General features: G+C 43.4%; 1 protein-coding gene across 1 annotated transcript; it reads right to left on the reverse strand.

Annotated features, from left to right (window-relative positions):
* Positions 1–211: 211 nt before the first annotated feature.
* Positions 212–26,616, reverse strand: LOC101162803 (uncharacterized). The gene is made up of 23 exons (XM_011492041.4): positions 26,316–26,616; positions 26,131–26,214; positions 23,147–23,267; positions 22,962–23,064; positions 17,350–17,463; positions 17,160–17,276; positions 14,813–14,973; positions 13,823–13,969; positions 13,533–13,635; positions 12,910–13,035; positions 12,644–12,826; positions 11,007–11,245; positions 9,974–10,774; positions 9,269–9,362; positions 9,071–9,172; positions 7,013–7,963; positions 6,029–6,151; positions 4,608–4,736; positions 4,142–4,334; positions 3,711–3,835; positions 1,695–1,885; positions 1,485–1,618; positions 212–1,399 (listed from the first exon to the last, which is right to left on the reverse strand). Exons 1-23 carry the CDS (start codon positions 26,332–26,334, stop codon positions 1,167–1,169), a joined length of 4,593 nt encoding a protein of 1,530 aa, XP_011490343.1. The 5' UTR covers positions 26,335–26,616; the 3' UTR covers positions 212–1,166.
* Positions 26,617–27,046: the final 430 nt, after the last annotated feature.

Raw genomic sequence — 27,046 nt, forward strand, 5'->3', positions numbered from 1 at the left:
AATGCACAAAATAAAAAAAAATATACAAGAAAACATAAGTTAAATGTTAGACTGATAAAGTGAGCTTTTTTATTCAAAGATATCCTCTGTAGAGAAGGTCCTTAGATCTTAAGGACAAAAAGTCAGATATTTTATATAAATTGAGCCAGATTTCTTTAAAAAGCTGGACAGAAAAATGAAAGTGGAGGACGGAAAAAAAACAGAAGACAACTAGAGAATCATTAAAAAATTTATTTAAAAAAAAAAAAAGATTGTAGGGTTTGAGAGCCAAAATGCTGAACTCTGTTGATCTCCAGAAAAATAACCATTTTCTTCAAGTTCACCAGGAAACCAAAAGGAGACGGAAGCTCAGTTTCTGCACCAACACTACAGTGGTTTTCAGGAGCTGAGCTGCTGGGCAAACGGCGCCCCCATGAGGCAGTTCATGACACAAACATGCAGTAAAACATGCTTGAAGTACAAACTGATAATTCAACAAAAGTTCAAAGATGCCCATGAGGGAACAGGAACCCCTCCGCATCGATTTCACAAACCCAACTGATCCATGGAAACCAGAGGAGATGAATTCCCGAGTCTTCACCTTCCGGAAAAGTCTTTTATGAACATTCAGCTTATACTCAGAATTAATTCTGTGTCCAGACACACTTCAGAGTTCAGAACAAACACTTAAAAAAAAATAATAATAAATTGGTCTTTAAGAGTTAAAGAGATTTTTTTTCCAGACAAAAAATATTCCGTGATTTTTCACCACATCTCACAATTCATTTAGCTTTAAACAATTGTACAAAAAGCAGCTGAAATTATTAGTTTTCTTCAACCACCCCCCCACCCCAAAAAAAAACCAAAAGTACTTGGCAAACCTCAATCAAAGGCCAGCTTCAATCCTTGTTCATTAACATCTATAAATGAAAGTTTTAGAGAAACACAAAGCCATCTCCAAAAATCAGGAAATAAGAACAAACAACATTGACAAGCACATTTCTCCTGGTTTGAATCTTTGGGTGTTGAGTCTTAGACCTGAAAACCCGCCGGCATCAAGATCCACACAAGACCAGAGGAGAATAGTCTCCACAGGAGACACAGAATGTTTTAAAAGAGGCAGCTCACGCCCCCTGCAGGAGCTCCAAATATTGCACTTTGATCCAAAAACCCCCAAACCCTCTGCCTCAGAAGCACTTCCTGAAGACGATCTGTGGTCCGTACTCCTCATATTCCTCCTGACTGATCCATGCGGAGCTGAAGGACGGCGAGTTGGCCAGCACCGCTCCTCCGCTCCACACCAGGAAGTCTCTGGCTTTGGGGCTAGTGACCCGAACGTTCACCGCCATGTCTGAGGGCACCAGGCCTCTGACCTCAGCCTGCAGCCGCTCAGGGAGGCCCGGTAGGAGAGTGTTCCCACCTTCACAGAAGAACCACATGACAGAACCACACAAGGTATGCAAAAAGGAAAGGAACCCAGGATTCTTACAGAATCTTCCAGTTACCTGACAGGACGATGTTTTCCAGGAAGCTCCGCCGCAAGTCGATGTCTGACCTCATGATTGACTTGAAGATGCTCTCGTGCATCCCATAATGATCCCGTCCAATCAGTTCAGGTTTGAAGAGGATCTCAGGGGCTCTGAATACCAAACAACGAGGGACATTGCATGAATTATGTATTATTCCTAACACAGGTCTCCATCTGCATATGTTACCTGAACCGCTCTGAGCCGACAGTGACCTCCCGCCCATCCGGCAGGGTGAACTTCATTTCCTTGCAGGTCTGGTCCCTCCCACTCAGCTCAGCTTCATAGTTGAGAGCCACACAACAGCACTTCTCCTTCATCTCCCTGACGATCTCCTCCTCTGCTGAGGTGTGCATGCACACGCCCTTCTCCTGCAGGAGCTGCGAGTACAGACACAGGTAGGTCCACCTTTGCACTAAACCGCAGGAACCAGACTGAAACACAGACTGAACAATAATTCAAACATCTATTCACAACTCTGGAGAAGTTCAGATGCTGTGGTAGTTTCAACTGGATGAAACCAATAATTACAAATTATATTTAATTACCTATAAAGAAGCCATGATCTGGGTCTTTGTTGTCTTTCTCCTGCTCCCTTTAGGGGGACCCACAAAGAATTATCCACCTCTATCCAAGCTTCTCCTCTTCATCCTCCTAGCTCAAACCAGCCACCCTCATGGCCCCTTTGTCTACATCCATGAACCTCTTTGGTCTCTCTCCTGCTAGCTTCAACCTCGGCATCCTTTTACCAACAGCATGACTGTTCCTCCTCTGAAAGTGTCCAAACCATCTGCTTCCCTCCATTTATCTGCAGAACATCTACCATCATCTGATCCTCTGATGGAGTCATTCCTGATCCATCCTGGTCTCTCCCAAAGAGAACCTCAATAATCAACTCTTCTACTTCCAGCTCTGCCTCCTGTCTCTGCATCAGAGTTCAACAACATGGCTGCTTTCCTTTCATTCTTGATGACACTCTTTAGTCACACCTGGAATCTTCCTCCACTCATTCCAACCTGCTTGCACACTCCTCAAAACTCTGTTCTTCTGGACCGCATTGACCCTTAAAGTCCTCCACCTTCTCCACCTCTGCTCGCTGTGACCTCACCGTTCCTCTTCAGTTCCTCTCATTCACACTCAGATTCTGTCTTGCTGCAGTGGATCTTCATTCCTCTCCACCTTTGTAGATGTTCCTCCCCCAGATCTCTGCTCTCACTACATATCATTATGTCATCTGCAAACACGATGATCCATCACCACCAGAGCAAAAAGGAGCTCAAAGCTGATCCTGGGTGTAGGCCAACCTCCACCGTGACCTCCTCTGTCACACCTACACAACATCTCACCACTGTCTTCCAGCTCTCATCCATGTTCTGAAGAACTCAGTCGTTCTTCTGTCACTCCAGACTTCCTCATCTCTCTGGATCCTGTCAGACTATCTAGATCTACAAAAAGTCAATGCAGCTCCTTCTGACCTTCTCTGCTCTTCTCCAGCAGCAGGGCCATAAACTCTCTTGGAATATCGCGATACTGGGGACGAAATCAAGTTCTTAATAGAATCAAACGACTCAAATCCCAAAATCTGTTTCTGCAGGAGATACATTTAAGGACAGCGGAAACAGAAATGAAAAAAAAGATGGCTTGTTGAGGTTCTATGTGCTCCCTATACTAAGCATGCCAGGTGGTTGTTATACATGACCTTATCAAATTGCAAATACAATTCCTAATAAAAGCGATAGATAGATTATGTTCAAGATAACATATTGACACAAGTTACATTTGGTTAGTATCTATGGCCCAAACAATGATCAACCCACACTTTTTCCAAACGTCTTTCTTTCTCTGCCTTGCAAGGTTTGCTTATGATTGGATGCTCAGACTAGGAAAATGCTATAGCAATCATATGACGATTGCCAACTACAATTGATTTCTGTGTTTCGAACAGCCGTGGCACCTGAATATTTTCTAATGTCTTGTGGAATCTCACTGAGAAATAAAAAAATTGTTGTAGGATTGCATGGTCATTGGTGATCATGCAGCTATATTAAAAGAGTTGTGTATAGATGAATTGATTTAAAACATACCGTAATGTCTGCACTTCAATCCTTTTATCTGCATTTTAGAAAGACTTAAAGATGAATTCTACAGATCATCTATTTTTTAACCACAGAGACATTTGCTGTCCTCTCCTCCATCCAGACTCACCTTTTTCAGGTGCATGGTAACATCCAGACCAGCCAGCGGGAAGCGCTGCACTGCATGAGGCAGACAGTAGCCCTCGAACACGGGAACACTGTGGCTCACTCCATGTCCAGAGTCAAACACCACACCTGCAAACACATCATCCCACAGCTCTGAGGACGCTCTTCAGCAGAAAACCCAAACTCTCTCAAGTATTCCAGACCCACTCCGATTAAAAAAGGGTTTTTTGGCATCTTCAACATGTTCTTGGGACATTTTTTCTGATCATTGAGGACATGTATATATATATATAAGGAAATTTAAGATTCAAATTGCATTTTTGAGTATTTCTTCCTTGAAATCATTGTGAATCAGGAGCAGATGAAAAAATGCTGTTTGAAAAAGCCTGTTTTTAATAGAAAATCAGGTCAACACAGAAGGCGAGAGCACAGTACCAGTGGTTCTCCCTGCTGCATAGAGCCCCAGAACCGCCTGCAGGGCCACGTAAGTGAAGGGAACGCTGAAGACCTCGAACATGATCTGCACCATGCGCTGCCGGTTCTCCAGAGGGTTCATGGCCGCCTCCGTCAGCAGAACGGGGTGATTCTCAGGATCCACCCGCAGCTCCAGGAAGGTGTGAGCCCAGATCTGAAAGAAGGCTGGAAAAGTTTCAGCTCCCGTTCCCATCATGCAACGGTTATCAGCTTGAACCAGTTGAACTTTAAGGCTGTGATCTTTACCAAAAAAAAAAAAAAATTGTAAACAGTTTGAATTCAAATGTGGTCTGAAAGGACGTCACAGCTCCAATATTCAACTGTTCATTACATCGCGGTCTCAGCGCCGTCACTGTGATCCATTTGGCCCTCAAACTCTTGGGTTCTGGTAGCAGAAGTATCAAAAACCTTTCAGCCCTCCCCCCACCTTTTCCATGTCGTCCCAGTTTTGAATGGTCCCGTTTTGAATGGGGCGTTTCAGAGCCAGAACCCCCCTCATGTTCTGAGCTTCCTGACCGATGTAGGTCTCTCTCTGAAGGTTACCATTCATGACTTCCTACAGAGCAGAAGAAAAAAAATGAAAGTGGTTGATTTGTAGTTGGGTAAGGGTAGATGACAGTGTTTAAGCAGCTGAAACACAAAAAACTTTCAGCAAAGTGCCGCTGCTGGGACTCTGATTGCCAGTCCTCTGCTGGAACAGCTTGATGTGTAAACGCCGGTGCTGCCGTTCCAAAGGCCCATCTTTAATCAGAGGTCACCACAAACACATTCATCAGTGTCCTAAGTGTGGTTCCATTTTATTATTAAATCTGTGAGAACGGGGGCTTTTTTTTCTCAAATTGAGGGCTTTTATGTTGGTTTTATCTCCATAGCAACCATTGTATTTTTCGGCCACGCCAGGTCAATGGAATTTTTAGAAGGATCTGCAACGGTGAACTTTTAGATTTACTTGGCATTTCAGGGTTATTTTTAACCACGCCCACATTCCTAATATGTTGATACTGTTTCATTCACCTTGAGCTAACGTTTCATGTATAACATTTTCACAATATTCCAGTAAAAAAAAAAAATCAGGGGAATCAACAGGGGAACGACACTATTGCAAGCTCGCCACGCTGACGCTGTTCAAAATCTACAAACTTTATTTCCAAAATGGTTGTATCAAACGGGCAAATCTCACTATTCCTGCAACATGGCTTCCAAGCTGTAGGTCGTGCGGCCATCTCAAAATAATTTCAAAAATCTCTTTTGGATATCCAAGAGTCCTCTTTTCATTTCACTAATGGTTTTTGAAAAATATGTCTGAGCTCCATAAGAGATTTTGTGCGATTGAGCGTTTTTTGTGAATTTCGCCGTTTTTAGCGTAAAACTTGAAAGATCCTGCAGTTCCAATCGCGCACAAAACTGATCCAGTCTACGTGCTGAATGGAAGAATTTCTGACCAAGCAGCAGCGACCTTCATGTCCATGTATGTGATTGACTGGCTTTTGCGGCACATTTATACCGCGGCGTTCTGCTTTGTTTCAAATACAGGAGAGAGAATTTCTCCAGAGCGAAAATGCTTTGGCACGTATTTTTGAGTTTCAAGAAGAAAATTATTTTTAGGTACACAAAATATTCAGTTTTACACTCAAAACAGTGAGTGCTGCGCTTGGAAAAAAATTGGCCCAAAAAATAAAATAAATAAACACATAAGTTTCATTTACTGTTCCTCCCACTTATACATTTTTTTTAAAGGTTCACGTAGAAAGAAGATCTGTGAAAACAATCTGGTCTTGCAGTCCAGGACTGCTGCCGGACAGAATGGACCAAAAAAATAAATAAATAATAAGTTCCTTCAGCTTTTACCTCGTATTTTGGAATTCCAATTATCGTTGAGAATGTGACACTTGGGAGATCTTGATCAGCAAATCCAGCTTTCATCAAACCAGATCCAGTATCCAGAACGATGGGAGTTTCGAAATTTGCCATCTGGAAAAAAAAGAAAAAATAAACAAGGGTTTTTTTTTTTATTTAAGGTTTTTCAAATGCTACTTTCTATAAATAGAAGTGCTCTCCTGAGCTTAGGTTATGCAGGACGGTTCTAGTGTTAATGGTTTTTCGGAGGTAATCACTTTGTGGTTTGGACCAAAGTAAGTTCCGCTTCATCACGAGATTCTAAACGGAGAGCTGGTTAACATTGATTCTTAAAGCAGAAATAAAATAAATAAAAAAAGTTCTTTAGTGATTCTCTAAAAACAACTCCAGAAATGTTTCTTGAAATACTTTTAAATGACTGACAAGAACAGGAAACCCAACATTTATTTTTCCTTCCTGACAGGATTATTTCCCTTCAGGTATCACTTGTGGTTAAGAAAACTTACAAGATGGTTTGTGCCATCCAACCAGTAGCTCATCTTTTTTTTAAATTTCCCAGGCCAAAAATGAAAAAATGTGTGCACAACATTTTGGGATGACATGATTTCCTTTTAAACTGAACAATAAAGATCAAACTTCATTATCTGTGAGGATTCTTTGAAATCCTGCCCCATGATCACATTTATACATCCTTTGTGTAATCATCTGGAGTTCAGACAGAGAAGTTGTTTTATTCCAACTAGTCCGCATCTCAGAGGTGCAGGTTGCTCACGTTGCAGAGCATTTACGATCTCTGGGACGATCTGCAACAGCCTCAACTGAGAAGAAAACTTCCCCTCTGACATCTGAGTGTTTTAAAACTGGATTCATTGAAGTCAGCTGTGCTTGTGAAACCAGGACAAACTTAATCGGTCTTTACATTTTCTGCATCAGTAACCATTAGGAAGCAGAAGTGAAGGAACATGCGTCTCTCACGTTGCTATGGAGATGCTGGACCTGCATCTCTTCTGACCCACAAGAAGACGTCCTCATTCTCTCTGAGCTCTGAAGTCCGGACGCTTCCGTCTGCTCACGTCTTCCACCCGGAACACCCTCCAGCAGCTGTGCTGGACGTGGTTCTGGAGTCGACTGGACCTTCTCCACGGGCCGCTGCTCCACATGAAGCAAACGGGCAGGTCTCCCTGATGGGTCATCTTCATCTTGACACATAGTTTGGGGGGAGTTCTCCGAAGGTCCACTGTTCTCCAAGATCAAGTTGTTATTGTTGTTTTTATTAGGATATTCTTTCGGGACAAGAAGCTCATCGCTGACGTCTGGACCTCCATCTCTACTCTCCGAAGGGCCGGCTTCCTCAGCTGCTGAGCATGCGGCTGGATCCAACACTTCAGGGGTTTCCTGTTCTGCTGCAGCGCTGGTGGGACGTCCACCAGGATCAAACGCTCCATCATCTGGTCCACCGCCGACTGATGGATCGGCTTCAGAACCCCCAGGGTTCTGATACGGAGAGTCTTCTTTGGGCTCAGTGAGGCCTGTTGTTTGAGAATTTGGGTCCTGAAAATCCTTTAGATCTAAACACAAGTTCTCGACCTCATCCTGAGGAGTAGAACCTGCCAGAACATCAGCAGCTTCTTCACAGACTCCTTGTTCTTTGTCCAAACTCTCCTCCAGCCTCTCCACCTCTTCTCTCTCCTTTTCCAGCTGTAAGCGAAACGCCTCCCTCTTTCTAGCAGCACAGTTTTGATCAGGGACTGAAGGTTCTGAGGGATGATGGTTGAGGCCTTCTTCACAGTGGATCTTCGTGTCCTCCTCCATAATCGGCTCGTTGGTCTCTTCTGCAGCTTCAGCCTCTGAGCTTTCTTCTCCTGACTCTTCTGATTCAGGCTCAGGAGAACTGTCAGAGTCTTCATGTTGCTCGGAGGAGGAGATCTGTAACAAATGAAGACAAAGCAATCAGACTCCAGTGAACGATATGTTATTTTGGACCAATAGGCCATCAAATCAGTCAAAAACATTGTGCCTCATGCATAAATCCCAGTAATTCTCACCGACTTGGAACAGATTTAGTGTGGCTATCAAAAATCGGTCTAAATGTTTTACTACAACTTTGGTAAACTATGAACATGGAGCATTATGGGTACTGTAGTCAGGAGAGCCGAATCCTTCAATATGAGGTAAAAACATAAAAGTATACTTTTGTATTTGATGTGTTACAATGGAACAATGTTGAGTTTGTCAGTGAAGTTTTATGTGTTGCGTTGTTCTTTCTGCAAAGTCTGAATATTGCAGATTAAAGAGACAAATATGAAGAAGAGTCAACCTGTCTGACCAATCACTAGCTGTCTCTAGGCATCCTGGGTAGCACTGTCATACCACACTATGTTTTGTTTTGCTTGATGCAGTTTCTGGTTCAAAAGAAAGACGGTAATACTTCACTATCAACTTGAAGACGACCCCACACATTAAAAAAATGGATAACAGGGTCAGATCTGAGAAACAGGTTTAACGCAGCAGCAGTTCGTCAGGATGCAGTAGATTCATTTCTGACTCTTGTCCCGTTCAGGTGAATAAACCAATATGTTCTTCAGAATTCAACTTTTTCTTAAAACTTTTTAAATAAAACCAGACAAGAATCTAGCTTCAGTGGTGGAGGAAATGGAGCCATTGGATAAAAAGATTAAAATAATATTGTTTTATCTTTGAAACAGACAAATATTGGATGGTGATAAACTTGTCAGACTAGAGTAGTTCTGCATCAATTCAGACAAACCAATTGAAACCTCCGGCGCCGTAAAGCTGATGGTTTTTTGTTTTTTGGGGTGGGGGGGTGGGGGGCTAAATTTGCAAACAATAAGCCTCAGCCCCCCACATCAGTGAGACTTTTCACACTCTTCTATGTTTAACCTTTTCCGTCAATGTGTTAATGCAGATCTTTTTCAGCCCAAAATAAGCAGCAACATGCCTGACTGTTAAACTTTTGATTATTTCTGTGGGTTTCTCTGAGGAAGAGGAGGAAGAGGAGGAAGAGGAACGTACCTCAGAGAGCTGGTCTTCTCTGTCCAGCAGTGGCCACACAGCCCTCTCCCTCTCCAGCAGAGAATCCAGAACAGCTTCTTGAGCCAAAACATTTTCCTCCTCCTGCACGACAATGAAACTTTAAAAGGAGAGCCTGTGTTCTCCAGCAGCATTTCATCGATTTGAGAAAATGTGAGATTCAGAATCGAAGGTTTTCACCTCCAGGATTTTATTGGTCTCCTCCAGCATTTTCTCCACCTCCTGGAGATCCTCCTGCTCCTTCAAATCCCAGTCCGGAGAGACCTCCATCATGCTGGAAGAAGAGACATTTGAGATCCGCAAACATCATAAAACTCTACAGCAAACTCACAACGCTCTCACAGAAGCTACCCAGCTGCTTTTAAATGGCCACTACAAGATGGAGGAGATGGATCTTTACGACTGAGGACAAGAGCCACAAAAATGCTCTCAAGGAGCATTTAGAGGAGCACAAAACATTTTTTCAATCACTTCAACCTGTTCAAGATGAGCAGTGAACTTGAGAGCTGTTCACTCAGCAGACCATGTGAGATCAGGAGTTTACCTGAAGGAGTACCTGGTCTTTTATTTTGAAAATCAAAGCAATTCTCTGAACAGTTGGGCTCTTCCCTCTAACGCTTCCTGTTTGTTACTTTAGTGCAGCGTTCCAGTAATGTACAAAAACTAAATTAGAAAGAATGTGTCTGTCCGAATATTTATGGTCCTGACTGTGAGTGTTTGTATGCATATATGTATACATGTATATGAATACATATATATATATACACACACACACACACACACACACACACACACACACACACACACACACACAGTCAGGACCATAAATAACAAAGTTCCCAGAGATCATTGGTTACTGTGGGACGGTCTGAGACGGGGAGCTACCTGCTGGCAGCATCTGGCTTCTGCCTGTGGAGGTCATGGATGTCCCGCAGCAGGGTGGGGGCCTCCTCTGTGGAGCGCTTGTCTCCTTCAGTGATTGTGCCGGACAGAAGGTTCTCAAAGAGACTGAGTTTTGGATCCTCCAAGCTGCTCTGGGACTCTGTCTGTGAGGGCTGATGTCGAGATGGTGTGGAAGCAGCATTGAGGTCTGATGCATCATGGGAGCCTCTCCTTTGGGGCGTTGGGCTTGGCGTGATGGTGACGGTGTAAGAGTTCTCTCCATCATCTGCAGGTGGGCTCAACCACCTGTTAGTGGTGGAGGCAGCAGAGCAGTTTTCTTTGATCTCTAAGTTCATGGAATTCACCTGCCCTTTGGGGGGGGCCTGCACGCTCGCCCTCGAGGAGTTTCCCACAGAACCAAAGTCGGACTCCTTTGGGCCACAGTCCGACACACTGCAGACCATCTCCTCCTGGATCTGAGGCTGCCTCGGGCCTGGGCTCATGGGGTCCCCAATGTCATCCATGCCCCCCCTCCCCACATGCGCCTCCAGCTGCCCAAAACCAGAGTCGAAGGAGCCGAGAGAAGGGAGTTTGCTCTCGGACGGTGGCACATCCCCACTTCCCATGAGCTCTGGCTCTGAAGAGCTGTGCTGCAGATCCTCCATGGTGTCATTGTGGAGATCGCTGGAGGACTGGTCAACCCGACTGTTCCGCAGCAGATCGTACTGCCACTGCAAGGCCAGCTGAAGCTGCTCCACCGACACCGGCTGAGAGGAAATCAGGAGCTTCCTGAGGGTCATGCACCTGAGGAGGACAAGAGCTTCAGCTTCACAAACCCTTCACAGAAGGGGAAACTTTCAGGTCCACAGCAGTCGCCCACAGCAGCAAAAGGATTCATTTCAGCTTTTAGACACATCTGTCTTTACAAATGTAAATGGCTGCTTCAAAACTGGAATGTCCAGCTTTGAAAACTGTTTTATAAGGTTTACCTCTTCATTTATCATTAAAAATCACCAGAACCAGTAAAATGTCTCACCGCTGAGAAATCTGCCTTCCTGCCCGTTGGATCTCCTGGTCTGGGATGCCATCGGACAGATGAGCCAGATAAGTCAGCTCTTCCATGTCTGGAGGCGGATTCTTCTTCAGGAAACGCGCCAGCCTCTGCCGCCACCCAGGAGTGGAAGCCCTCTGAGAAGAAGCTGGATCTTTATAGACTCCAGACAGCAGCTCCTGAAGGAAGTTCTCACAGAGGACCAGATGGTACCAGCTGCTGACCTATGAGGGCAACAGAATCTGCTGTTAGGCAGATACATAGTGCTGATGAAAATGTAGAGGTTGTGAGAATCTGACATTTAAAGTTGGACCGTATACGAGAACCAGACCGAGTGAGTGTGATGTCAGCCATAGAGAACGGTTTACTTTGACTCCAACCAAATAAAGTCAATTCAGTCGCCATCTTTCCGTAGTACAGACGCTGCCATGTTGGAGCCAGACGTCAGTGATTGGTCCGAGTCAAACGTTTCTGTAGCAGCCACTCTCACCAATCAGGAGTGAGCTTGTTGGAAGTCCACACACCTACCACTTGAAACTGCGCTCAGGAGAATCTATAAAACGTTTCCAACGCTGGACCAGTGACGTGCGGTCAGGTGAGGCAAGTGAGGCACAGCCTCACCTGCCATAATCGTGATAAAATAGAAAAAAGTAAATTAAATAAATAATATTTTCCACTGATCTGTGTTAAATATACATTTTCAGTCAACTCAACACGTTTTCCACAGTTTCTGGGGTTAAAATCGCCTAATTTGAGTGTTGTGCGATCACAGACGGAGTGAGGCTCTGGAGCGCTGTCCTTCATGTCTGACGGCAGGACTCAATGTTAACAGAGACGTGCGCTGAAGACGCTGCTTTAGGCCCTCAGAAAAGGCTTTAGGTGAGGCAGGCCTCACCAGCTGGGGGCAAACGTGAGCTGATAGCTGCTTTGTAGCTACACTGCTGCCATAGAAAAAGATAAGAGGACGGCTTTCTCCATTGAGAGGAAAAAACTCATAAAATAAACAAAAATAAATCCCGAGTCTCCCACACATATCGCGCATGTAACAAAGCATCCCCCCTTCCCCTCAAACACAAAGCTGTAAGTCCGCGCTCCACGGGTCCACTTGACTGATTTAAGTTTGGGAGCGGACTACTTCTTTTTTTTGTTATTTTTTTGTTAACGTCACTTCCCTAAAGTAAAATAACTAATAATAATTATACAATAATTATAATAACGAAACATTTAGGGGGTCCAATGCACATGTACAACACACATTTAATTGATTTAACTGATAATCAGAGGAGGCAAAAGCACGTGTCCTTACATTATTTGGCTCGTGGCCTATAGACATTTTTAAATTATTTCCCATTTCTGGACACTCCTCTTAAAGAACCAGCTTGATAACTTGACTGTATACATCAGCATTTTTTGGTTCCATTCAGTTTGTTTGCCGAGCTTTAGTGCCTACATCCTACATGTGAAGGTTCCGTGTGCTGGTTTCTGCTGATGGTCATAACACCAGCTAGAGGACAGACACAGAAAACTAATTCATTTGTCACCTGGAGAACATTTTCAAACATCTGGATACCTTACAGCTTTGCATTCCTGCTTATTCTTCTGATCAGGCGAGGAAAACTTGCCTTGCTGTGGTGGCGGTGGTAGCTGTGAACGGCTTTGAGGGTCTGATGGGTGTAATGCACGGATGAGTGGAGATTGTCCTTCAGCCTCTCCAGGTCCAGAACCCAGCCCTCCCGGCTCCGAGCCTCTAAAGGCAGAACCTCCGCCAATGTGTGGATCAAGTCTTCAGCGCACCGGACCAGAGCCTGGCCGAGAAGTGACACACACACGCAGGTAAAGGGCAACGTAAAGCTTTTTCACCTGGTACCAAGCAGAAACAGGATCTCACCACAGCAGGAGTGTGAACGGAGTCTTTAAACTCAGACAGCAACCTTTCAGCTTTCACACCGTCATTGGCAATCTCCTTTTTGTAAAACTGGAGCTTCTCTTGAAGGCTTTCAATCTTCTCAGTGATCTGTTCAGATAAGATTCAGAGGATTGAACACATGGAAGGGAACCAGAATCAGTCACACCAATGAAAAGGCGGAAGAACACATGATCAGAGCGCAGGTCAAAGAGGTTGTTCCAACGCAAATTCACAGATGAGCCGCAAGTTCAGAAGCAACTGTCTTTCCAACCAGAATGTTAGGAAGAGAGAGGAAAAAAAGAGCTTTAAATTGGTTTGGGATTAGTTTCAATTCAGTAGAAAATAACTTACAGAAACTAAGAATATCATTAAAGTATGTCTAAAACATTTTGTTTTTAAATAAAGTTTTCAACATTTCTTTCGAGTTTTACACTGTTTTCAGATTTTCTTTTTTTTTTTTTACCAATTTACAATCTGGTTTTTCATTCACTGTAAGCTGATTTGAGTCCATACCAACCTAATTTATTTTAGATTTGTAGGAAGCACGTCAGTTTCCACCTTTAAAGCTCCTCATAAATATCAGCTGTGAATCCCCTTCGCCTCACCTGTAGAGCATCACTGCGCAGCTGAACCACCTGAAGCTGTAGATGGGCCTTAGAAAAGGCCTGCTGCCACAGCAGCTCCACCTTCTCCACAGCAGCAGTGATTCTGGAGAACATATAGAAACCCGTCAAAGCAGACATTGGCTTAACACTCACCGAATCTGTTCTAAACCGGTCAGTCGTCTGCTCAAGCTTTGCAGAACATCATCAGTGCAACCCGGCTGAACAGCAGGATTTAGGCATGTGAGAAGGGGAAATTAGAGCCAGGAACCCGGAGCTGCAGCCTGCAGTACCTGCTGTGGTTCTGAAGCATGTCGAAGGCGGTTTGGGTGAAGAGGGTGGTGCCCACCATGTCTTGGTAGCATGGGTCCAAGTCAGGGAAGTGCAGCTTCTCCACCACAGCCTCACAGTGCCTCAGCAGCTCGTCCAGACCCAACTCCCTGCAGCCTCAGCACAAACATGAAGGTCAGAGTCTGAGCAGACGGGCTCGGGTCACCAGGAGGATTCAGAACCATTCAGGATTTTTTTTACAACCAGAACAGAATCAACAAAGCAGCTAGAACATTGTACAGAGGTCACAACCCCAGCGCCAAGGTTGTGAGAGAGGAGAAAACAGTGAGACGGGTGGAGGAGGAAGTGCCAAGGCAAGTAGAGATATGGAGACAGTCAGAGAAAAAAAATCTCATTTGGATAGAATGATGAATTCAGGAAATTTAAGGAGACCCAGGGTTTGAGTTCAAGTAATGAGGGAAATGTGGAGGGAGGTTTGCAGGATAAGTGGAGCTAGGCGTCATCTGCAAACCAAACTGGTATTTACTTTGAGAAAACTGAAACAGATTTTAAAATATATGGTTTAGTTTCGTACTGCATTTCTTTTTGTTATTTGCATATTGTCTTTTTACCTCCGTCTTTGTATTGTGTTTTCTATTCTCATGTGTGGTTTATTCTTCTTAAAATCTGTTTTATTTCTTCAATAAGATTGACCAGCCAGGAGACAACAGATGGAAATTAGCTTCTGGCATCTTTACATTTTAAATGCTCTTTAACGTGCAATGTCCCTTTCTTAAATAAACATTTTATTTTAAAATACTGATACAGGCACGGACGTAAAGTAACTAAGAGCAAAGGCCCCGGGACAGAACCCTGGGGAACACCAGAAGCTCCAGGGATCTAAACCAAATGAATCAGAGCAGCTAGAAAGGTGAGATTTAAACCTATTTAGAGGAATGTGAGACGTTCCAGTAAAGGGAAGGATAGAGTTCCAGGGTGAGCATCAATGTCACCTCCTGAGCTGCAGGAACTTTGCTTCGTTGGTGTAGCAGAAGTGCTGGAGATCCTTGAGGGTGGAGGGGGGCTGCAGCCTGGACATAGCCTGCAGGGAGGAGATGCACGAGGGCAGACGCTGCACCACAGACAGGAACTCCTGGACAAATGAGTCAATCTCCTGCAGGAAGGAGCATGAACAACCATCAAGTGTCTTTACTAGTGTCACTGAGTTGGTCTGAAAGCACATGTTCCAGGTTTGTCTGATACCAAATAATCCCAGCAGATCTGCCGGTTACTAATGTAGGTCATTATAAAAATGGATTTAAGCTAGATAGGCCTTATTTCAATGATTGGGATATAAACTTATCTGCAATAAATGAGATTTTAACAAGCGTAGTCTTAGTTTGAAGTAGATTTTTTATTGCTTTTAAGAAAACATCAAGTACAGTGTTCCCTCGCTCTATCACTACTAACCTTTCACAGTCTCTCCTCTTTTAGTGCAATTTTTCTGTGTATTGTTTTCTGATTTCTGATTGGCTGAAGGACCTGTCACTAGATCTAATCTGTGCCGTTTGTCCTGCACAGACTGTGTTTGATTTGCAAAATCTACATAGCCCCTTTGATCACGATCAGGTCTTTGTTTTCATTCTATTAAACAGTTTTTTCAATGTAGGTTTGAACTTTAAGAGTTTAAACAAGAGAAGAGTGTGAAAATGTTCATGTCTGACAAAAGTGTAGAAAGTGTGTTCAGCCTTAAAACCGCTGGAATCCTACTTCCCAGATTTCACCAATCGTAGGGATATTTTTTTTGAAAGCGAGGGAACACTGTACTGTTTCTAAATGGATGATCAAAAACCAATCGATGATTTCAAAGAGGATATTTAAATTTTATTGAGAGAACGCCCAAATCTTCAGTTGAACGTCAGGTGGAGATCTTTTAATCCTGAGGTGGTCTCTTCTAGATGGTGATGAGCAGGTCCAGCTGAATGTACGAACTCGAGAAAGAGGACTCCTTTCACTTGTTAATGAGGTCAGCTGATGACGCCATTTGCACAAGCTTCACCATGGTAACCAACGGACAAAAGAGCCGCCAGAATGGATCTCATGAATGGATTCACAAACGAAAACTGAAGGAGTGAGGCTCACTCTTCATCAACGTCATGATGAGGAGGACTATTTTTGGAGCTAAATTTACTCCACTGTCCACTACGTTTGTACAAATGCAACAGATAAATAAAAAGTCCATCAATATAAATAAAAGTACATAACCTTCACACTTCTATTGTTGATTCTATTAATCTACTGAAATATATGGCACCAGTACTCCGGTTCAGTGATTCTGTGTCAATTAGCACAAAGTACCCTCTCTGACAAATCTTTCACAATAAAAGCCCTTTTGCACTAAAAAGCACTTTAGTGCTTTCACCAGCAGGAATCAACACTTTTTATATGGTTAGTGGCGTTAAAATAAAAAAATAATAAGACCCTCACCACTCCCCACCCACTAAAAGACCACCGTATTTTTCTGCATAGTTTAGTCAGGGTTGTGACCAATGCCAACCGCCGCTGAACCGTCACTCAGTCTTCTGACGGGGTTTGGCAGAATTGTTGACTTGTAGTCCAAAAATACAGCTTACAATACTTACAATACTTACAGTGCCCTGGATTTTAACCCAATCCAGACCACAGACTGGGAAAACAAAGGACGACTTGTGGCGTGACGTCAGCCATGGAAAAGGCTTAACCTCCGGCTCTCGCGAAATTAGCCCAAACCCCTCCCCATCGCTTCCCGATACGGGCGCCGCCATGTTGAAACCAGTCAATTGGTCCGTGTTGTTCTGAGTCATCGTATCTATGGCCGATGACTCAGAGCGACTCGGACCAATCACTGTTGCCTGGATCATTATGGCAGTGCCCGTATCAAGAAGCAATGGTACTTCCTGTTTGGGAATACGAGAAGGGAGGGGTTGAGCTGTCCCCCGTTTTTACAGTCTATATTTCAAACAAATACATTTTTTTAAATGCCAAATATGACATCACCTATTTGCAGAAGTAAAAACCTATTAATGAACATTTTATGAAGATTATTGATACGGTTCTGATGGTAAGAACTTGAATGATTTATAATCAATATAGTCCTTTTTTTGTGTGTCTATATTCACCAATCTACTGACCATCCATCTAAGCACAGTTTTTGTGCAAAGGCTTCTGGCAAAAAGTTCCAGGGAACTGTATTTTGGAAATGTGGATTGGCACACCCTGAAAAAAATGGCGAATGACCTATATGGACAGCTGATAATGAGTAGTGAGTGAATTCAGACAACCCATGATATTTCCAGTGAACTGAAGAGAGGAAGCATTTACCTTGATGAAGCTGACCCAGCTCTGGTGACTGTATCTCAAATACCCGCCCAGCGACACCGGCAGCTGGCTGCGATCGATGTAGTTGGAGAGTTCCTGGATTTCTTTCAGGAGGATTTTCTACAAAAGTGAGAGACTTTTACAGAAGAACTGAATGTAAATGAAGCCTCGTCCTTTTTCCTTCTCAACTTACCTTAAAAGACGGAGACTGGGACTTGGATGGAGTCAGGAGTTTCAGAAACAGCTTCTGCACCTCCTTCTTTGTGGGCTGAATTATGTAAACGCTGTGAAGCTTTTGCTTGGACAGCTGCAGAAAGGAAAGAGGCCGCATTAACAAAGAAATGTGAAAAGAAAATTCAAGAAATTGTCTCGAATCGTCTGAGTTCAGTTTGATATGGGCAAGACGTTCCTAGTTGAGGAGAATGTGGGTTGTGTCCAAGCAGATCAATGGAAAATCTAATGGAAGGAGAAGATGCACCAGCTAAGGAGACGACCACGTACTTCAGTGGATTATCAAAAGAACAAGATTCAAGAACCTGCAGACGTCCTTTAACCCTTGTGCTATCCTATGACCCCCCCTTCCATTGACGTGTTCTCCCTACCATGACAAAGGTGGATAAAGGTGGAAAGATTTCATGTAATCCATGGACACCAGTGGAGATCACAAATCATTGAAGAAAAAAGGTTCAGAGCACTGTCTAGTGCAGTGTTTTTCAACCAGTGTGCCGTGGGAAATTGCCCTCATTAACTGATCTAAAAACATTTCCCATCTCCAGGATTTTAGCTCTCTGTTCATCCAAACATCCTGATAAAACACTGAGGAGTTAGGAATATAAAAGATCGTAAAATACCTTTTCTTTGCGTTTATTTTATTTTATTAAAGACATTTTGATAAGAATGACGTACCGCGATTCAGCTGCACCTTCGGCTGTATTTTGGAAAAGTCCCGTGTTGGGGGGGGTTAATCACATGTCATCGGTCTGACCAATCAGAAGTGCCTAAAGTCTTCACTTCCTTGTCCCGATTTAGCTCGTAAAGTCGCTCAGTTCTAACAAAAATACCAGCTAAAGCTCGTCTTTAGCGGTGCAGCTTTGCACAGAATCCGGTATCAGACCGTGGAACAAGTGAACAAAACAATGAAGCTCCGAAAACCGATCTTCGGCTGTTTTATGCACTACATTTCCCATGATGCATTGGGTTGTGAGAGTGACAGCGCAAAAGGAGATCTGTTGTTAAACGTCTTGAAACTAACGAACACACAAACTGTTTTTAAATCTTCTAACTTAACTTTTATTGCCTCTTTTAGAAAAAAACAGCTGCAGTTTCCAGCTTTTTCTGTAACAATTATCTCAAAAATGCATGTGAGATTGTGGAGGGGCTGTGGATCAATACAGACTATGAGTTTCTCCTTTTTTTTTAATTTTTGGATGCTGGTGTGCCGCGGGATTTTTTTTAAGGTTAAAGTGTGCCGTGGCACAGAAAAGGTTGAAAAACACTGGTCTAGTGGGTCTAGATGACCCAACTCCCAATGTTAAAGTGCCTAGGATAGCACAAGGGTTAAGAGTGGAATGAGGTGGAGGAACAGCTTCCAAAACCAGCAAATTCAGATAAATTCTGGAGACGGGATACGACTGTCGGGTTTCTCGGGTCAAGAAAATTCTGAGCCAGGACCAACGGTGGAGACGTATCAACTGGGCCAAGAAGAAGGTCTGGACTGTTGACAAGAGGTCCAAGGTCCCGTTTTCTGACGAAAGGAAAGTGTGACTTTCATTTGGGAATCAAGGTCTAAAAAGGAAGACTGGTGAGGAGCAGAACCCAAGCTGAAATCAGTCAGTCATGATACGGGCTGGAATGTCCGGCTCTGGTGTTGGTAAACTCGGCTTTCTTCAATCCAAAATCACTGCAACAGTCTAGTAGAATGTTCTAGAATACTTCAGGATTCTCTTCTTCCAGCAGGACCTGGCTCCTGCCCAGACGGTTGAAAATTGTATAAAAAAAATTTATGGAATCATGGAAATGAATATTATGGGTTTGGGTGGGTGGGGCCACAATAGCCAGGACCATTTGATAATGCTTACAAATTTTATCAGCTTGTAAAAACATTTACATTAGATTTTTGAACGGGTTTTTATGGAAAATAAGTCCTTTTTTCATGAAAGGTGCTTTAGAAAAAATGTGAATGAGTTTTTGGCTGATACCATAAGAAAACACAATAAAAGCTCAGAACGCAATCTGACAAATTCAGACCACAGAGGCTCTAGATTTTTTACATTCTCACTCATAATTATGTTCATTTACTGAAAATACACTGAGGCTTTCCATGTGACCAACTATGCATGTGACCCCCCCACCCCTTCCCCACCAAACACACAGGAATTTCTCAGCGAGTTTTAAACTGTACATTTCAGCGACTCTAAACGGATAAAGACATTACACAACTGGATGCTGCAGGCGGGAAAACAAAGCCTGCTCTGGCCAGGGACCCACTCAAGAGTGGCGAACATGCATTATTGAAAGCTGCAGTTCCGGAAAGGACCTGCTCTCTACAGAGACCAACGGCGTGGTTTCACATGCAGCTGCAGAGTCCCACCTTTCAACTTCAACGTCTTTCCAGTTAAGGAAGAGCGCTGATGTGGCATCGAGAGCAGAGAGCGGTGCTGATGGGAGAGTTTCTCCACATCCTGTCCAACACATTTAAGACTCAACCAGATGATGGATGGCTGCATTCTGAGCCTCCGTGAAACAATCAGTACCAGTGTCTGTGTGAGTGTAAAGAGTGTGGGTTGCACACAGTTCAGCCCCCCCGCCTCTCATATCATACAGGGATGAGTTTTAGACTCAGCTGATCCCAATCAGCTGTGAGAGCTGAAACTGTCTCCTAGCTTAAAGAAATGCAACCAATTATCCAACAAGGCAGCTTTCAACCAAACAGAACTGTGGTGAAGGGTAACCTGTCATATAGGACTGAGCGTTGGGCCTGCACAGTATATCGCAACGTTACCGTCACAACGTTACATCAGCCTGTGGAATATGCATAACGCATAAGCGGCGATAAATGCTTACCATAAACACCTACGCGCACGCCAATACAGTCTAACAAATCCACTTATTCAGCGCGTGGTGTTCACACCGGGCCAGCACCAGACAAGCAGGTGCAGGGTGGGGCTTCTTCTTCTTTTTCTGCTGTTTACTAGCGCTTGTTTGCCACCCACAGCTGGAAGAGGCTTAGTGCGAAATGTCAAAGCGGTGCACATCTCGATCTTTTTTCCTTTGACAGCTCTATTCTGATATATTAAAGACTTGGTCATTTCATCCAGGCAGAGGAACCACAATCATCCAGTTCTCCTTCATGATTGTGTTTACAACAGTTTGGCACGTCCGTGTTTTGAAAAGGACTCCATCATCCACAGGTCGCTACCAAATCTGAGTCCCTGATTGGTCACAGCTCAGCTGTTTGACGTTCAGGCAGTTGAAAGTTCAGCAGAACATTCAGTAAACGGCTGGCTTGTACCTAGAGCCCTGGAACGGACTTAAAAACTGAAAGTGGCCACTTGAACACGAGTTGCCACCGCCGGTGTGAGCGTAGCTTTAGACATTTGACTAATTACACTTGAAACTTGACCTCTAGTAAACTTTTATAAATGTATAACAACTGATCAGTTTTTTGCTTTAAAGTAAAATATGAGATTAAAAATTGAAAAAAAAATACATTTCAACTCAAGTCAGTTCAGCTAAATCTATAATTCAGCAAAAAATGACTTTATTCCTCCTTTATCTGCGTTTTTTGTGAACTTCTTCTGTGCTGCCCCTTAAAAATCCTGTGTGATCGTCACCAGACCAGAGCGCTCGGGCTGAAAGCCCTGAAGACGCAGCATGGTGAGAGGCATGTGAGCCGACGTCGGCAGGAAAAGAAACATCCCAGCGTTCAGGAAAGACAGACCGACTGTGGCCGTTACACAAGCAACAGAACCCTCCAGGAGCAACACCCCAAACGACTCAAACAGGACGTCAGGAAAAGAAGAGCAACACGGGGGAAGGAAAACTGTTAAGGTCAGAGTTCAACAGTCAGGAGACTCTGGACAAATGGATCCAGAGTTCAAGTTTGAGAAAGAACACAAAAACTCGACTCACATTTGAAAAAACAAAACAGAAAAAAAAATTTGGACAAGATCAGTGGTTTAATGAGACAAAAGAACTTTCTGGAAGGTGTGTTTACTGTTGGACCTGGACTCAAACTAAAGGCCAACACTGCCTGTGGAGAGTGGAAGGAGTAGCAGTTGATGTTTTGCCTGTTAACAAGTCACACAAACACAGTTGCTTCTGCTTCTGCACTTAACGCAGCATGAAGCCCTTTCATTTGAATGGAAATAAACCAGGCTTAGTGCCTTCAGCGTTTACCTCGTTGGAATCCTCCTGAGTGCTCAACCATATCTCTGTTAGCTCACACCGTGGAGCCGTGGGAACACAGACTGTTTAGGGACGACTGAGAGGTCACCAGGGTCTGCTGTGAGTCCAAGGAGTTCTGTTTACTCAAAGTTCTGCAGTGGTGCTCAGTGTTTGGGTCTTTAGGAGTTTCCTTTTTCTTTTTAAAGATGAAAAAAAAAGCTTAGTCAAACCACGGTGGTTGTAGTTAGATGGTATGGGCCTGCTTTGCAAAAGCCTAAATACTCCAATATAATAGAGAGTCAAACCATCAGTTAGGAAACCAAGCTCAAAAGCATCCTCTGAACCGGATAGGTCCGTCTCTGAGTGGACCAAGGAGAGCTCTACTCAAAGTCTGAACTTCATTCTGATTTTTATGACCTTTGCTAATGCTTGAAAACCTTTAATGTGTCTGAATTTACTATTCTGCACAGAGAATTACAAATAAATAAAACCAAGACCGCCTGCTTGCATAAATGACTATATTGAGTCTGTGTGGCCTGGTGATGGACCATCAGATTGTCCAGGCCGCCTTCACAGCAGTGATCTCCAGCCAACCCATGACCCTGACCCGGGAGAAGTAAGGGCTAATGGCCGAAGTGTGCAATATCCGAAATTAACGCACGCCGTGGAAGCCTGAACCACCTGACGTGAAGCGGTTGCTTCTGCAAAGTGCGTTAATTCTGACACTGCACACTTCAAAGGCCATTATCCCGCTTAACCGTACCATGGTGACTTAGAAAAGAAAGAAATATTCCGTTTTTTGTACCTTATTCTTTTTTATTTCTTGGGTTTGGATCGTTGTTTTCACAAAGAGTGGACCATTTGTTGTGTGGTGCTGTTACCGTAACAACGCGCCACTAGGCCGGCTGAACTGGCACCGGGTGCAGCAGCGAAGGACAGCGATACATATGCTGATGGTCATAAGTAAAGAATCAGTTCAGAGAGAAAGTTCACCTTTTACCGCTTGTTTTGATGAAGCTAAGCCAAGTTGGTTTTAAAGAAGACCAGCTCAGTGACGTAAAACATTTCAGCTATGTGACCGGAACTTCTTTTTTAGGTGTGTTATCACTGTGGATTATCGTTTTTTAATGCACACCCAGCAGCATTCACCAGGACCATGGTATAAGCAAGTATAAAAAAATGGATGGAAGGAAAATACTAGATAATTGTGAACAGAGATTTTTTTTCAGAGGAATACCCTTTAAATTTGAGCTCTTTTCTGTTTTTACAAAGCAGAAAGAAGAGCCCCCTGGCCTCCGTTTGTCCTGACACACCCGCGATCAGGCCGCAGCACACTCCTCTGCATGTGACCCATCTCTGGTTTCAGAGCAAACACCGGAGCCAGGCTGCGGGCCAGCGTCCGCACACAGTCCGACCCACCTCCAGCTGCAGCAGAGTCTCTGCAATGAACCTGGCAGCGGGCAGCGAGGCGTGTCTCAGGTCTGCGACCACCGACGGCGAGCTCCGCTTCTCCTGCTTCTTACTGTGCAGAGAAACAAACCATCAGCTCCACCGGGCGTCTCTGCCGCATACAGACAGAGCCAAGCAGCAGGCAGCACACGCACTTATGCAGACACCGGAAATAGGTGATGAAATCCACAACTTCTGCTGCGCTGAGCTCCTGCAGTCTGGCCTGACCGTCTGCCGGGAACATGAAGAGAGGGCAGCCATGCTGATCAAAAACACCTGGAAGGACAAAAAACACAGCTGTCATCAACCCATGTACAATAAAGAAATACACTAGGGAAAAGGTTTTTCAAAAAAGAATAAAAATGGTTATTTCAGACGATAATCTGCTTCTGTCACTTTAGTGTAAACATTGACCGTATCGGAGACCTGGAGCGAGCGAGTGTGACACCCCCCATAGAAAATGGTTTACTTCTGGCTCCAACCAAACCAGTCACCATTTTTCACGGCGCGGATGTCGCCGCCCTAGAGCCAGACGTCCTTAGTAAGCGATTGGTTTGAGTCAGTCTGAGTCAATGTTTCTATGGCAACCGATCACTAATCAGGAGTGAGCTTGTAGGAAGGCCACACCCCCACCACTTGAAAGAAAAAAATGAGGATTAGCAAGAACAAGAATGAGTAGCAGCCCTTTATTTCTAGTCTATGGGATTTTGGCTTCTCGGAACCAGCGGGTACTTCCTTTTTTGGAACGCCGGGGGGAGGGGTCACTCAGTCCAGTTCTCTTATACAGTTAATTAGTACTAGGTTTTAAACAGAATAGTCCCTGCAGAATGTAGTTTGACATCACTTTGATGTGAATAAAGTTTTAAATTTATATCAGACTGTAACTGAAGTACAGAAAAGGTTTCCACCTTTTTGAGTAATGCAAAGCACAGGTATGTTAAAAGTTGTCTCCTGGGGGAGTCGCACACAGACGCGCTTGGTGACCATTTGGTGGTTTGACCCCCCAATCCAACCCCTAATGCTGAGTGCCACTTTTAGAACCTCTGCCAAGGATTTGAACCTGTGACCTTCCAGACTCAGGACACTGAACAAAAATATAGTAACCAGTCCCTAAAAAGAGGGAAAAAATTATTGTTTTATTGGGTTAATCTGAAAGGAATTTACAGGGGAATGAATTAAGTTAACAGCTGTAAAAATCTGCTTTGTTTTTTTGAAATAATGGAATAAATCCACTTTTCAGTAAAACGTTAAGCTCAAACCTCAGATCTTAACCAGACGGAGCTTAATGACTAAAGTAAAAATAAATCATTTTAACTACAAATGTTGATCTTTTACCAAACATGTCTATTTCAAAATGTACAGTGGGATTTTTGTAAATAAAAAGTTACGTTGATGAAGTCCATAGGAGCTGCTCAGTCTGTCAGCCGACATTCTGACATTTCAAGACACAAATGCGTCTTGATCAGCTCAAGAGACGCCTGCTCCGTATGAGCGCTTCACCGGAACTCCACCTTTGGCAAACAAGGATGCAGTTTGGGTTTTCTGTCAACATTACTGCTGTTTTGAACTGAGGGAGAAACCATGAGAACAACCAGGAACGCCACACTATAGGACGGTTCCAAATGGACCCATTTCAGTGCTTTTTGCATGTCTACTCCCAAAATCCACTATTTCCTGATTGTTTGAAAAAGTAACTTCCTTTATCGAAATAAAAACTAACATTGAATTAAAAAAAAAAAGTTAAAAACAAAAAACAAAGTTTTTCTTTGTGTTTTTTTTACCTCATTTATACAAGAAACAACTTTAAAAGGAAACAAGTATGAATTATTGGACATTAGATGTTTGATTTAAACTCTTTTTTCAAAAGTGGGCATTAGAAAGAAAAAATTAATAAAAGTCAGAAACTCATTTGTATGTTTTTTAAAGAGCCGCTCCAATCATTTTAAAATATCTTTTCAGGGTTCCCAGTAATCTTTTCATTGAAGTTTTTAGCAACAAAAAACAAAAATCTGAGTTGAGGTGTGGGTTAAGCCCACCCCCACTTCCCATCACCCATCTGTTTACATGCTCAACCGCTAGCTTACAGACCCTCAGACCATCAAGCTAACATTACCGGTGCAACAAAAAAGGTGACCAACATCAGATTTATCCAGCCGTACAGTTTAAATCCAGATTCCAGCTCAGACCAGGAAAACTAAGACGTTCATGGGTCTGAGTGTCTGACAGTGGATGATCAGAATGGAGCAGAGCAGAGAGCAGCATATTTAATACGTCAAAAACTCCCCCTCAATTCGCGATGATTTGAATAAAGAAATAGTCAGAAATGTAATTTTAATATAAAATTATTTTATATATTTGTCCTCCAATGCTACAAGAACATGTTAAAAACACCAAAAACCCCATTTTCATTGGAGTGGGTCTATTGTATTCCAGAGCTCACTTTAAATCAGCAAACAACATTTCTGTGTTTCATTGGCCTAAAACAGAAAAATGAAAAAAAAAATATTCTTGTGATGACAAATATTTAAGGGATTTTTTTTTTAAATGTAAGAACCAGAAAGACCAGCTCAGTGGCCTAATGGCGCAGTGGTTCCGACCGGGAGGTCAAAAGGTCAAATCCATGATGAGGTCATGCCAAATACATTTATAAACACAGGACTCAATCAATCCCTCTACTTCGTTATAGGGCTGAACTGGGGGGGTTAAACCACTAAATGGTTCCTGACCTCTACTGTCCCTGCAGCCCACTGCCCCCCTCCAGGGCATGATGGGTCAAATTTGGAACAAATTTCACATTTTCAGGTGTAACCCACCTGACTTTACCTTTTGACCTGGAAATGCTGACTCCATGCCGAGCGTTTACCTTCAGGTTAGACACCTTCTGTCTCCCAATTACCATCAGATATCACCCTCCTTGTTTAAAACCTCATCACTTTATTTAAAGTCGGTATTGCAATAAAATTCATCTTTGGAGATTTTCTTAGGATTACAAAAACCTTTCATTGGTGTCAGTCTAAAAAAAAAGAGAAGAAAAGAAAAGAGGGTTTCTGCGCTCAGTGCTGTAGCACAAACACAGATTAGGAGGATCACCCAGGTGGAAACAAACAGCAGAAAGAGGATTACCACCTGACTTACTTACCGGGGAAAAGAACCGCTCCGGAGGAGAGCACGTGATCCGCGGGCAGCGGCGGGCACGGCGCTCCGTCCTGCGGCTCCTGGGCCCCTGAAAGTTGAACCCAAAGACGGTTATCACTGACTGTGACCTCCGTCTCCACGGAGGAATCCGCAGGAGAAGGCGCTCCTCCTGGCTTCTTCTTCTCCCACCTGTTGCGCTGCGGTTCATCTTCAGGCTCCAGCCCCGCCGCTTGGTTCCGCGCGTTTGTTTGTCGGCTGAGTGGGAAAATAACTAGAGGTTCCTAGTCTGGATGGAACTAGAAAATACAGAACAGAGTCTGAAGATGCAGCAGAAGACCAGGTGGACCGCGTCCCTCCGCCATACTCCAGCGCCTCCACACTAATAAGAAGTCCTCAGTTTGCGGGACGGTCAGCGGCTTCATCAACCAGGAGGGCGGAGGAACAAGGCGGTGTATGGCAAGCTGTTAGGTCCATTATCCAGCCCAACTACTTCCGTTTTTTCATGATTATTTTTGTTTTATTCTGTATTTAAGTAAGCAAAAAAAAACGAAGAAAACATAAAGTTTAAGTCTTATTTTGAAAACCTAATATATATTTTCAATTTTCTTATTTAAAGCTCTATTAAAAATTGTTTTAAAAAAATAGGTTATTAAATCACTTTTTGTCCTTTAAAATTATTTTTTAAAGGACAAACTTACAGATGGTTTGATTTAATATTTAAAGTCATAAACAATAAAGACGTTTTTCACTGTCGTACGGCAACATTTCAGAATAGGACACGATCCTAAAATGCTTTAACTACAAGCTACGAGATGACCTAAATTAATATTCACTTGTTATAAATTTTATTTACAGTTACATTACATCAGTAGGAGCTGTGTTTATCACATGTATGTGAGTGAGTGTTTGTGGGTTGCTTT

Source organism: Oryzias latipes, chromosome 24, assembly GCF_053564925.1.
Source record: "Oryzias latipes strain Hd-rR chromosome 24, Olatipes_Hd-rR_3.1".
Lineage (NCBI taxonomy): Eukaryota > Metazoa > Chordata > Actinopteri > Beloniformes > Adrianichthyidae > Oryzias > Oryzias latipes.

Coding starts and splice junctions, on each gene's coding strand:
- LOC101162803 (XM_011492041.4), bottom strand. Junction 13,636..13,822: donor ATGCTTCAGAACCACAGCAG/GTACTGCAGGCT, acceptor TATGTTCTCCAG/AATCACTGCTGCTGTGGAGA. Junction 4,737..6,028: donor TTGGAATTCCAAAATACGAG/GTAAAAGCTGAA, acceptor TCTGCTCTGTAG/GAAGTCATGAATGGTAACCT.